A 14390-nucleotide genomic window follows, 5' to 3' on the forward strand; every position below is an offset into this window, starting at 1 on the left:
TGCAGAATGTTCCCTTGTAATAGATGTATTGCACAGCCAGCAGTGTTCAGTCTCCGATTAGTGATTTATTGCCACTTTACTTAAAACTAGGGATTGATCGATTATCCGCGACCGATATTCTCTTTTTTTTTTTTATGTATTGGTCAAAAAGCTGACCGATATTAATGATTCAAGAGGTTTTACCTGGGTGCTGCATGCATCATCACCCCAGTAGCGTTCTTTAGAGCGGACGATCAGCTTTATTGTAATAGCAACCGGCGCAAATCAGCAGCCACTCAGCTGTTATTACAACGTGTTCCGTCCCCCCCCGCCACCTTCCCCAGCTTGGCGGGCTCTCTTGTCCCATCGGAAGGCCGGAGTAACCAGCCGGCGTGTCCGCCGACCCGAACAAAGCCGATGCTTTGTTCAGGTTTTGGATCTAGTAATCCAAAAGGGATGTCATGACATCACTTACCAGATTACTGGCATCTTAAACGCGCCCGTTTTAAAAAATAAAGTATTTTAAAAATGCCGATCTTGATGTTCTGAATACTTAGAAGTGCAGAGGAGGGGTTTGTGGTCTTAGACCCCGATCTCTCCATAAAGAGTACCTGTCACTGCCTATTACTGTCACAAGGGATGTTTACATTACTTGTGACCGCAATAACAGTGATACATTTTTTTTTTAAATGACAGTGTAAAAAAAAAATATTTTAAATGTACAAAATATCAGCTATTGGCAGGAGAGGTTGCCGAAATATCGGTATTGAAAAAATTAATTTGGTCGTTCCCTACTTAAAACTTGATGTGCAAGGAAGCTATATAGTTGATGCATTGCCGGTGTACTATGATGGGCTGAAGTGTCCTCAGAATCCACCCTCCGTGTTGCAATGATGCACAGTTAAAGCGGTGTTCCAGCCAGGATTTTTTTTTTTTAAAAGCCAGCAGCTTCACATACTGCAGCTGCTCGCTTTTAATAAATGGTCACTTACCTGTTCTGGAGTCCAGCGATGTCGGCACCCGCAGCTGATGTATCCATTGGGTAGCCTTTCGGCTTCACGCCGGGAACCCTACAGCACATGCGCAAGGCCCCGCTCCTCTCTCCTATTGGCCCGGCGGCCAGGGGAGGAGGAGAGAGCCCCGCGGTGATGTCACTGCTCCTTGGCAGGGAAGTGGGAAAAGATACCTGTCATAGATGGGTATCCCATCCCCCCCCCAAAGGTGCCAATTGTGGAAGATGAGTGGACGTTCCACTTTTGGGTGAAACTCCGCTTTAAGGAAACTTGTTCTTTAATTTATAATTTGTTTATCTTAATCGTACAGTACGGGACACAGGAATATAGTATTCATAGACCACTGGATTATAGCATCATACCTTAAGGTGATTGAGGATACAGACCCTGTGAGCACCTCCCCTAAAACTCTGCTTCATTCTGTGAACCATAAGTTATTTGTTAGTGTCCTAAGGTGATGGACCTCTCCTCTCTTGCACAGAAATTACTCTTAGCTTTCTAACTTGAGCAATAATTTGGGGGATTTTTCAAGCATTTCTGTAACTCACTGTCTTCTGTATATAACAATAAAAAACAATCAATCAATGCAACCTCGGTAAAACCATGGGACTCTTACCAGGACCCCATGACGTGCATGCGACCTGTAATGTTGCTTCAGGCACTGTATCCTGCACAAGTGCTTACCCTCGGCGCAACTCATTGTAATTGGCTGCATGGTGCTATATAACCAAGGTTATGTTTGAAATGTATTTCATGTTTTGTGTAATCTTTTTCAAATTGGCACTAAAACGTAACCATTTAGAGCTTCGGCTCAGGTGGAGGATAGAGTATTGGATCATAGCACGGATTGTGTGTTTACACCATCCCGACTACATCCTTTATAAGGCACATAAGCGCTTCTTCCACCCTTTTCCAGAAGAACTTTTGGTACTGGGCAGTCTGCAACCAGATTATCGTGTTACTCTTCTGGACACGCTTTCCTTGTATTTGGCACCCTCCTTCCTGAGTACCCCACAGAGAAATGCCCTCACTTGTAGCAAATGGCAGAATCCAAGAATAAGGAAACCATGGCAAAAGATCAGACTAACATTCGCTTTTCCAGGGTCTCACAAACTTCTCTAACACTGGAAAACCTTATAGTACCAATCCTTATTTTCAAAATTGCCAATATCACCATCTTCACCAAGCAGAAAGTGGCCTATCTGACTAAGAAGGAATTTTTATGCATCCAGGGCACAATTTCTTGGACTATAAATGAATTTAATACAACCAATTCTGTCCAGGGCAAGAATTTGCCAGGCTGCGTCCCTAATCGAGCGGTTTCCTTTAGTGTTGGATCTTATGATGCCTACAGAGGCAAGCATAAGAGGTACAGAAGGACTTTGAGGAAGTTTTAGAAAGGATCTTAGATCCTCTGTGCACAGACTGCAGCCTCACACACTGGGGTTGATTTACGAAAGGTAAATCGACTGCACTTTGGAAGTGCAGTTGTTCCAGAGCTTAGCATATGAGATAAAGCTTAACTTTGCAAAGAATACCCAATTTCATGTAAGGGGAAACATGCATTCTTGCACATGATTAGATGATGGATTTAGCAGAGCTTTCCCCTCTTTTTCTAAGCTCTGGAACAACTACACTTGCAGAGAGCAACTGCACTTACAAAGTGCAGTCTCTATTTGCCTTTAGTATATCAACACCAATAAGTCTGTTTATATGGAGCTACTTGACATGATGGCTGTCACATGCGCCGTAGACATCGGCACCCGTCTCATTTGTAAATATCTCCTAAACCATGGAGGTTTGGAAGATATTTCTTGCACCTACAGGTAAGCCTTAATCTAGGCTTACCTGTAAGTAAAAGTGGTTGTAAAGGGTTTACAAACACTTCAAAGACCCTGCAAGTACATAAAGACCTGCTGAACTGTCAGAAATACACTAAGCATCCAAGTCCTACTGTGGCCTATGAAACGCAGCATTTTTGTGGACCGAGAAGTTGGCTCTGTCCAGTTGTCTTTTGCAAAGCTACTCAAACACTCCCCATCTCTACAGCATAGTCGCTAATTATTCGGTTGCCCAAGAACTGCTATGGGTAGATGGACTGCTTGAGATTACATAGAGGGTAAAGAACACAGGACAGCTCTGAATTTCTGATAAGATCAATAAATATATTTTTTCACTTATTGAACAAATATAAGAAAACAAACATTTCGAATGCCATTTTTAACAGATTAACCACTTAACCCCCGGACCAGTATGCAGCCAAATGACTGGGCCACTTTTTGCGATTCGGCACTGCGTCGCTTTAACTGACAATTGCGCGGTCATGCGACGAGGCCCCCAAACAAGATTGACATATTTTTTTCCCTACAAATAGAGCTTTTTTTCCCTACAAATAGAGCTTTCTTTTGGTGGTATTTAATCACCTCTGCAGTTTTTATTTTTTGCACAATAAACAAAAATAGAGCGACAATTTTGGAAAAAAATGCAATATTGTTTACTTTTTGCTATAATAAATATCCCCCAAAAAATCTATAAAACATTTTTTTTCCTCAGTTTAGGCCGATACGTATTCTTCTACAGATTTTTGGTAAAAAAAAAATTGCAATAAGTGTTTATTGATCAGTTTGCGCAAAAGTTAGTGTCTACAAAATAGGGGATAGTTTTATGGCAATTTTTTATTTGATTTTATTTGTAATGGCGGCGATTTTTGGGTCCATTGTCTTTTTTACAGCGATCAGTGCTATACAAATGCACTGATTACTGTGAAAATTACACTGGCAGTGAAGGGGGTTAACCACTAGGTGGCACTGTAGGGGTTAAGAGTGCCCTAGTAAATGATTCTTACTGTAGGGTGGATAGGCTACATGTGACAAGACAGTGATCGCCGCTTCCGATTACAGGAAGCGGTGATCACTGTCATTGTCACTAGGGAGATGCTTGTTTACATCAGCATCTCTCCGTTCTTCCTTACAGTGAGACAATCGTGAGTAACCCTGCGGCGATCGAGTCCGCGGGACCCGCGGTCAGGCTCTCAAAGCTCGCAGCAAGCCCACGCGCGTCCACAATGCCCCTGTCCATGCCATGCTGCCAATGTATATAGTCGTGCGCTGGTCGGCAAGCAGTTAAAAGAAAAATATTGGTGAAGTTCATTTTTGGGTTTTACATATATTTTAAGCACTAAAAGCTATTGGATCAATGTTATCAGCATGCAGTTAGCTTCCCTTCCAGCATGGTTTTGGGATTTTATGAGGAGCCAATAGATACCCTCGCTAATGATGTGGGGAGGATATACAAACATATAATTGTGCTCCAATAAAAACTGATTTCATATCCCTTTGTTTGCACAATTTTTTTTTACAAATTTCTTATCCACTATATTGTAAACTTGACACTGGGTTTCCTCCTACTTGAACCTGTTGCTTTGCCCTTGCAGTTGAATATAGGAAGTCCTAGGGCTTATTCACTTCGCACTTCAGAGGGGGTTTGATAGGCTTCCTCACTGTCTGATTTAAAATAGAATGGTAGTGCACTGTAACCATGTGCAATGTGGTAGTGCAGGCTCTTCATGGCTAAAGGAGGTGGCAACAGGTGAAAGGCTGCCAATGTAAATGTACTGCCATTGTAAACGAGCATTTTTGCTTTTTTGTTTTTTTCGGAAATAAAACATTGGGTGGAGCAGTACTGATTGAGATTCTGGTGACAGGTTTTACACCCGATAACCGTGAGCTGGTGTATAGAGAACTTCCGTTTTCAGATGCTGATAAGCTTGTTTCAGGGTGAAAAGTTGACACTGCAAGAGAAGGGAGTCTCAAACTTCTGGGTACAGCATTGCATGGAAGGACAATCGCAGGACCAGATTGGCTTCACTGAAAAAAAATATATATATATTTGCTAGGGTTTTCCCTTTACTGCTAGAGAATCTCTTGAAACATATATTGTTACTCACATGAAAGTATGGCAAATTAACAGTTGGTGTACGGTATTTATAACTTCAATGATTTTACATGTAGACATAAAATCTAGTATGATTGACTATAGGCTTTTTTTTTTTTTCTGCGTCACCTGCGTGGCCCAATTAGTCTTGGGGTTTCTTTGGGGGAAAAAAAATGTCTGTGTTTAGAACAATTGCTCCAATTATGCTTCAGGTTCTCATCCAAGCATTTCTCTGCTTACCTGTAGACTATTCCATTCTCTACTTCAGCCCTGTACAATTTGGCTGCCAAATGACTAAGCACTTTTTGCAATTCGGCACTGCGCCTCTTTAACTGACAATTGCGCGGTCATGCGACGTGGCTCCCACAAATAGAGCTTTCTTTTGGTGGTATTTGAATCACCTCTGCATTTTTTTTATTTTTTTGTGCTATAAACAAAAATGGCGCGACAATTTTGTAAAAAAAAAAAGCAATATTTTTTACTTTTTGCTATAAATATGCTCCAAAAATATATAAAAAAAAAACATTTTTTTTCCTCAGTTTAGGCCGATACGTATTTTTCTACATATTTTTTTAAAAAAAATAATAAGCGTTTGATTAGCGCAAAAGTTATATAGCTGGATTCAGGTAGGGCAGCGTAACTCTCAGGCGGCGTAGCATATCGTATTTACTCTACGTCACCTTAAGTCAGAGAGGCAAGTGCTGTATTCACAAAGCACTTGCTTCCTAAGTTACGGCGGCGTAGCGTAAATGGGCTGGCGTAAGCGCGCCTAATTCAAATTAAAAACAGGGGGCGTGTTTTATGTAAATGACTAGTGACCCGAAGTGACCCGTCCGTGTACATATCCCAGTGTGCATTGCTCCAAAGTACGCCGCAAGGACGTATTGGTTTCGACGTGAACGTAAATTACGTCCAGCCCCATTCACGGATGACTTGCGCAAACGACGTAAAATTTAGAAATTTTGACGTGGGAACAACGGCCATACTTAACATTGGCTAGGCCACCTAGGGGGCAGCTTTATCTTTACGCCGGCGTACCTCTTACGGAAACGGCATATCTTTACTGCGACGGGCAATCGTACGTTCGTGAATCAGCGTATCTAGTCATTTGCATATTCTACGCCGAACTCAACGGAAGCGCCACCTAGCGGCCAGCGGAAATATTGCACCCTAGGATACGACGGCGCAGGCCGTCGTATCTTAGCTAGGTTTAAGTGTATCTCAGTTTGAGCATACACTTAAACATACGATGGATTAGATTCCGAGTTACAACGGCGTATCTACTGATACGCCGGCGTAACTCTTTGTGAATCCAGCTAATAGTGTCTACAACATAGGGGATAGTTTTATGGCATTTTTTTTTTAATATCTGTTTTTTTTTTTTTTTTTTTACTAGTAATGGCGCCAATCATCGATTTTTATTATGACTGCAACATTATGGCGGACCTATCGGACACTTTTGATGCTGTTTTGGGACCATTTACATTTATACAGCGATCACTGCTATACAAATGTGCTGATTACTGTATAAATGTGACTGGCAGTGAAGGGGTTAGCCACTAGGGGGCTAGGAAGGGGTTAAGTGTGTCCTAGGGAGTGATTCTAACTGTTAGGGGGGTGGCTACGAGTGACACGTCACTGATCGCTGCTACCGATGAGAGGGAGCAGACGATCAGTGCTGTGTCACTAGGCAGAACGGGGAAATGCCTTGTTTACACTGGCCTCTCCCCGTTCTGCATCTCTATGACCCGATCGCAGGACACCGGCAGACGAGTCCGCGGGTCCCGCAGGCATGGTCATGAAGCTTGCGGCAGGGGCGCACGCCTGCACAGTACAATTGTTGTCGGAATATGCGATCGTTTGTACGGGCCCTTAGTGTCCTAATATTAAAAGACAGCAGCTATAGTGTTTTTAGCTGCCGACTTTAATTATTTTGTTTGGGGGGGGGACTGGTGCTAAACTTTAAGTACTTATGAGGAGCACAGTAGGACAGAATAAAAACTGCAGATCATGTTGCTGTTTACCCCACTGCAGTGCAATTTTGATGCAATTTTTCAGTGAGGTTATGTAGTGCGACTTTAATTCAACTTGGCTCATTTTTGCATATTCTATACAGTGTATATTCATCCGCACACAATGGATCTTTAATTGCATCCAAACGTCACAAAACAGTGTAGCACTACATTGTGATGTGATCTTTCTTCATTAAAAACTGTTTAGACGTAATTGAAAATTTTGTGGTGTGCTGGTGAATGTTTGCATTGTGTCGTGCATGCTTCTGTACCCAGCTGGTGGGCACTTTTGAGAGCTCATTCCAGGAACATGTGCGATGCGAATATGGACTGCATATTCTATGGGGCCACTGTAAATGGCACCAAAATAGTACAGGAACCGTTTTTCATAATCGTACGGCACTGTACCGAGTCGCATTGATGAGAATGGGCACCATTGAATATAATGGTCTTTCACTTGTCATACGATTCTGTGCCACTAAAGTCGCATCAGAAATCGCACTAGTGCGAACCACAACAAATCGAGCAAAGTACCAGGGGTGCATTTCATATCTCTTTTCCAGCTTCATTTGGTACAGTTGTCTTTTAATTACTTGCTACCAGTGTTCACTACAGATCACTGACCTCTATTGAGTAAAGCTGGCTGTATATTAGTTAGTTTTTTTCATTCAGCCCACAAGAACGTATTCCTCCAGCTGCATGTAGCGCCCTGCTCCTGATGACCAGGCGCTATGTTAAATTTAGTGGGTGTCTGAGCTGATAATTGGCTCAGGCTTTGATACAAAATCAGCCTCTGTTCTGGCTGTGGCTGTGCTTGGAGTGATTTTCTTACTGTTGCCTGTAGGTGGCGATACCACCACCGGCCAATGATGGAACTCAGGCAGGCTACGGTGTATTTGGGTGTCTTTGTCCGGCAGCAGCCCAGTGGAACTGGTCTCCCTGCTGGGCATGCTGGGGAAGGATACTTAAGGGACAGACGCCATGTTGTGAGAGGCTCTTCGCCTCGTGGCCTTCCTGGCGCGAGGTATGTGCAGTGCGATTTTTGGCTTCGGGCCACGTTGGCCCGAGGCTGCATTTCTGCTAGGTAGGCCCAGTTGTCCTAAATGGGGCCTACGCTCGTGAGGTGATCCTGTGCTGTCTGTTGTGAGGGAAGAAGCCACTCAATGGAGGAAACCAGGGGAGGACCTGTCCCGAGCTGAAGTCTGGTACTTTTGGGAGAGGCCTGGTAACTTCGTTGGAGGATGCACCATAGTCTACAATACCTTACAGTGTGCCGGGTTGGCTTAAAGGCTCTAGAACTGTAAGGCTTGATCTTCGGGTACCAAATCCTGGGGCAGAGGATTCCGGAATCCCTCATCTGAACTTGCAACCAGTCTGTGGCAGAGACTGTTTCTGATCATTGTTCGTGCATCATTCCGGCTGCTAGGCCAGGTGAGAGGGGCCTATCAGGGTGAGCAATACCCACTCAAGAGGAAGTGGTGAGTGACTTTTTGGAACTTAGAAGTTTTCCCCAGTGATTTGTACTATGCGCCTGCTCCTCCATCCTTCTACTTTTCTGCAAGTTATGAGATAAAAATAAAACCTAACCGCTAAAGGTTTTACAACTTGTGTGGACATTGGAGTTCTTTATAGACTTTCTTCCCCTAGACAATTAATGTTGAGGTAACGTGCAAGGCCCAAATCTAATCCAGCAACTCCTATGGGGGTAGTGCTACACACACAATTTTGCTTCAGCTTATGGCCAGCTTAATGTGGCTCAAGGTTTTTTACCTTCATGCATTCTATGCATGAAGCTAAAAAACCTGTGTTCATTACAGCCAGTGAACCAATGAGTGAGCGGGGGCAGGGGCAAGCCATGCTTCGTGTGTGAATGGACATATGAAGCAGCAGCTCAGTAGCCTTATACAGTGCTGCTTGCTATGGGGAAATTAGGCAGAAGGGAGGGGCCTGGGGGCACGAGAAGAGGATGAATGGGGTTGCCTCTGTTCAATCATTGCACAGAGCAGGTAAGCATAACATGTTAAAAAAAAAAGAAGACTTTTAAGCATGTGGCTTCTTGCTAGAAATGGTCACCATGTCCTACTTATTCAGGTTTACTTGTACTATGCTAGGCCCAAGCTTTTATCTGTAGATCTGGTTACCTAAATACAGTGAAACTACACCACTTTTACCTCCATGCAAGGCCCAGTATTGCAGGACTAAAAGCCAGAACTGACGTAAATGCAAAGCTACCAGCAGACTGTACCATCCATCAAAAAGATGCCTACAGCAAGGAGATGATGGTTCTTGAATTTCAGAGGTTTGTGGTTACCCAACTTGTACCACATAACACCTTTAAACACCTGTCTCTGGATTCACTCAGAAGTGATGGGCACTGAACAAATTACCAAAAATTGTATTAACCTAATAACTACTTTGACGAATTCTCAGAATGCTGCCTTTTATGATCAAGCCTAGAGCTGCACGATTAATCGTCAAGAATCGTTATAGCGATCGCGATCTTTTTCCCGTTGCGATTCTTGACACAGGGCTTCACAATCTTTGACATGAAAATAATTTTCTCTCTGCACTTTGGTATGCAAAGAATTTCCTCTGTGCTCTCAGCCAAAAGTCAAAGTCTAGGCAATCTGCCAAGTTTTGAAAACATTCTTTATCAGTGGAAAGTTAAGTCTAAACATTGTATCACATTGACTTCTGTATGTAAATTAGGAACGTTTAACCACTTAAACACCTAACCTTTTTCTGACCGCTCTTTTCAAGTTAAAATCATTATTTTTTTTGCTAGAAAATTACTTAGAACCCCCAAACATTATATAATTTTTTAGTAGTGACGCTAGAGAATAAAATGGCGGTTGTTGGAATTTTTTATGTTGCACTGTATTTGCGCAAGCAGTCTTTTTAAATGCAATTTTTTGGGAAAAAATAAATTACTTTAATGAATTAAAAAACCGTAAAAGATTTTACACCCTGAGAATCGTGAGAGAATCGTGATCTTCATTCTAAGCAAAAAAATTGTGATTCTCATTTTGACCAGAATCGTGCAGCTCTAATCAAGCCAACAGATCATCTTTTACAGCATGTTGATTATGGATATATTTTGACATGGAAAGTCCCTTTAATAAGTAAGACCGTGCCTATTCATGATGAGTAGGAACACAATGAACATTTTATGGTATATTTCTTAAGTGTCAGACTGGTTGCCTGAGAATAATATCACAGTAACAAAACGAGAACAAAATCAGACTGCTTTTTGTAGCCCGTAAAATACTTGTCACAGTTTAGTAACACAGTACAAAATATAGTGTAGATTTTTTATTTGTTTTCTTGGTGAGGTGGTTCACCCTGCAGAACAACATTTTAGCATACAATTCGGCATTGTAGCGCGAGCTACAGTATGCCGGTCTTAATTTTTTTATCGCCGTACTCAGTGTAATCGTACATAGTAGATTCTGACTGCCCGTGGGGAATGGGCGTTCCTTTCAAGAGGGAGGGTGATTGACGGCTGGCTCTGGCACGTCACGCTCCCCGAAAACATCCGGAGTAGGTCTCGGCTCTTCACGGCGCCTGCGCACAGACTATGCGCAGGCGCCGTGAAGAGCCAAGCCTATTTCGGCTATTTCCGGAGAAGCGTGACGCGCCAGAGCCGGCCGTCAATCACCTTCTGTCTGGATTGGAACACCCATTCCCCGTGGGCAGTCGGAATCTACTATGTACAATTACACTGTGAGTACGGCGATAAAAAAATTAAGACCGGCATACTGTAGCTCGCGCTACAATGCCGAATTTTAGGCTAGAAGAAAAAAAAAATTTTTTTATTTTATAGGGTGAACCCCCGCTTTAAACCGTTAATTTTTTTTTGTTTGTTTTTTTTTATTTTTTTTGCAAAGTTTAACTAGTTTTGCCCTCACGTGTCACTTTCTTGTATAATAATGACTTTAGAAATTATTCTCATTATTTATTTTTAAGGCCACAGTTTTAAAATCAAGAACCTGTGCCATGCCAGTGGTCTACTGGAATTCCTAATTTGATCTAACATTAAGCAACTTGTCTTTTTGGATTTTGTGGAACTACTATTAACTGTATGCTTTTTTTTTTTTAAGCATAGTCAGAGTTGTAATTCAGAAATAGTCTGTCTCTCTTTTTATGACAATCGCACATTTCATCTAATTTTCCTTTAGTTTCTTATTTATTTTTTCCTTAGAAAAAAAAGTACTGTGTTAGAGGGATTCTGGCTTACTAGAAGCCCACACTGCATCTTCACTCCAGATCATGTAGTATTAAATGAACTGGAAGATTCAGAGGGTTAACGAAACACTTGGCCCTTTTCTCCTGCCTCTGCTCAGTGTTTTCCTTTCTCATTATCTCTTCTCCCTCCTTCTCCCCCTTCAGATTATTGCTGCGGATTGTAAGCGGGTCACAGTCCTGAAATATTTCCTGGAAGCACTGTGCGGACAAGAAGAGCCTCTGCTGGCATTCAAGGGTGGAAAGTATGTGTCAGTGGCACCCGTCCCAGACGCCATAGGAAAGGAAACGGGAAGCCCGGAGGGAAACCAACTGGAAGATCAGGTATTGGTTAAAAATGGGGGAGACTGGGGTTTACCCACTGAGCCAGTGGTAAGAAATGCAAGCAACCCAGAAAAGCCAGTCTCTCAGGCTTTTTTTTTTTTTAATAATTGGATGCTTAAGCGCCTTGCCAAAAATGTACTCCAGTGTAATTTGTGTTATGCCAGTCTTTCAAGTCTGTATAGGCATGTCATCCCCATTTTGTGTGCGTGCATTCTTTCTTGTATCATCCTATAGCTTATTTTCCATTGTCCCTGTCTATCTACTCCATCCATCATCTGCTGCTATTTTCATTTCAGTTTTTTTTTTTTTTTTTAAAGTAATAATGTGTTGCAGCCGGGACGGGAGAATGAAGAGAAAGGGAGGGGGTGCAGAGTTCATATTAGGGATAAAGTTTGTGGGCGTACATCTTGGTGTTGCTCAGAGGGTGAAATGAAGTCTACTTGACACGTACAGGAAGAGCTGACGGCACCCATCCCACTACCCCCTCCACTGAACCCAATCTGTCCCTCACATCCTGATCTGATTAAGAAGTTTGAGGCAAATGCACCACACAACCTCCTATGTACTTGTTCTTTGCTAAATGTGCACTGTGTATGCTTCATGGCCAGCCACATCTGAATCTGAATATATCTGGGCTATTGTTTTGTCTCCTTTACATCTATAAGACATATTATTCATAGACTCATCCATTGTTCTTATTGAAAACTATACCAATGTGACAAATGTGGCAATTTTTTTTTTTTTTTTCTGATGCAAACTTTTGTGAAATTAAGAAAATGTCTCTTAAAGTGCAGCTCCAGCCACGCTATTTAAAAAATATTATTTAAAGGCTTGGATATGCTGGAAGCAGATTACAACTTGTCAATCTTGGCCCCGTTGGGGGAGATTTCCTCATTTCCTGTTCCAGTGGGCACCTATACCCAAAAAGGGAAATGTGTGAACATTTATATTGGGGGGGGGGGGGGGGGCGTAATAAAAGACTAAATAGTTTTGTTTTTTTCTGATTCTACTAGAAAAGAAAGTGTGTGTGTGTGTGTATAGATAGAGATATATAGATATACATATATAAATGATGTTATATAATATGTTTGTGTTGGAATGGTTCATTCACTCTATTTATTGACCACCTGTGGCCTGGACAGGAAGTAGGTGAAAATGTTTGCAGCGCAGTTTGCGGCGGCCAAAACACAAATACGTTTCGGCAGGAGTTCCACTGTAAAAGTATATAATTACTCGAAATCCAAACTCTAGCATCTCATAGTTATATTTTAGTCAGTGTCACCATGCATGTTTAACTGATTCGTGACTACTGGTCATAGAAATATAGATGCCCAGACTGAAAATAGCAACTTCTGTTAAATTCACCCTAGCTGAATAACTAATTTTATACCTAAATTATTTACAGAACATATATATTTAAGTGCAACATTTCAATACATTTCCTGCTTAGGTTTTTATTAAATGGGCAAAAGTGTAATAAAAAAAAAAATATATATATATATATATATAATCATTTATGTGTGTGTGTAAAGAAAAACTAATACATCAGTACTGCATGCATGCACAGTAGTTCCAAGGGGAAATGTAGATTTTTGTTTCATCAGAATAGGGCTTCGTGCTGTGTAGCATTTATCTATACACAGCGATCAGAAAGGGGGTTCAACTCAATACAAAAATGTATTATTTTGCAGCTTTTTTTCTCTCTTTATTTTCACCTGGGAATCCTGACAGTTTTTTTTTTCAACTGCATTTAACAGATTAAGCCAGGGATCCTCAAACTACGGCCCTCCAGCTTTTGTAGAACTACACATCTAATGAGGCATTGCAACACACTGACATTCACAGACATGACTAGGCATGATGGGAACTGTAGTTCCTGAACAACTGGAGGGCCGTAGTTTAAAGACCCATGGACTAAGCTGTCCAGCAAAAGTGGCAGTTTGAGTGTTGCGACAAATCATTTAATACTGACAGGTGCTTATTATGGTCAGCTTTTATTTATGTAAAACTTTTATCCCAAAAGGGGAACAAAATGTTACTGTAAATGCTTAAAAAGAGATAGCGGGAGTTTGACTAATTTGTTGGTCAAGTTCATCTAAATCTGCTATTGCAGTGGTCTCCAAACTGCGGCCCGAGGGCCGGATGCGACCCTTTGATTGCCTTTATCCGGCCCTTGGGGCACTATCCATCCCACTGATACAAGACACTATTCTGCCATCTGACACCGACAATGGAGCACCATTTCTCCCACTGACACAACTAATAGAGCACCATACCTCCCTATGATACCAGCAATGGGGCACTATTCCTCCCCCTAATACCAGATGTTTACTAACAATGATGCCAGGAAAATTTCCACTCCTGCTGGCCAAAGTCCGGCCCTCCAAGGGTCTGAAGGACAATAAACCGGCCCTTTGTTTAGAATGTTTGGAGACCCCTGTGCTATTGCATCCAATATTGCCCTTTTCCCTAGATTGACAATGCTGCTTTCCAAAGGTGTCTCCATGGCTCCTCCAACGCAGAGGCCTCCCCTTACCTCAGAGTCCGCGCAGAGGCCTCCCCTTACCTCAGAGTCCGCGCATAGCCTGCCCCCTTCCCCTTTAACAAAGTCCACAGAGCACCCCTTTTTATACAGTGGGAGGCAGGAGAGACTAGAGGGGGTGAGCTTACCAGGATGGAGGCTGAGGCGCAGGCTGTCTGATGCTTTTTTGGGTTCAAACTTCCTGTCCAGTGCCCACACATCTCCGGGGTGTGAAGGGGGGGGGCAGACTCAGAAGGAGGAGGAGCAGATAAGCTCTATCTCTCCTCGTGTCTGTGCAGAGAGAGAAGGGGATGTCAGCGCTGGTGTGCTCCGAGGCTGAGCTTCATGTGAGACGAGACATAGCTC

General features: G+C 42.4%; 1 protein-coding gene across 1 annotated transcript in view; it reads left to right on the plus strand.

Moving 5' to 3' along the window:
- SMG6 (SMG6 nonsense mediated mRNA decay factor) overlaps window positions 1-14390 on the plus strand; it is a 359235-nt gene that overhangs the window by 284321 nt on the left and 60524 nt on the right. Inside the window, exon 14 of the mRNA XM_040338357.1 lies at window positions 11327-11503. Within this exon, the coding sequence (XP_040194291.1) occupies window positions 11327-11503 (177 nt within the window). The remainder of the gene's footprint in view (window positions 1-11326; window positions 11504-14390) is intronic.

Source organism: Rana temporaria, chromosome 2, assembly GCF_905171775.1.
Source record: "Rana temporaria chromosome 2, aRanTem1.1, whole genome shotgun sequence".
NCBI classification, from domain to species: Eukaryota; Metazoa; Chordata; class Amphibia; order Anura; family Ranidae; genus Rana; species Rana temporaria.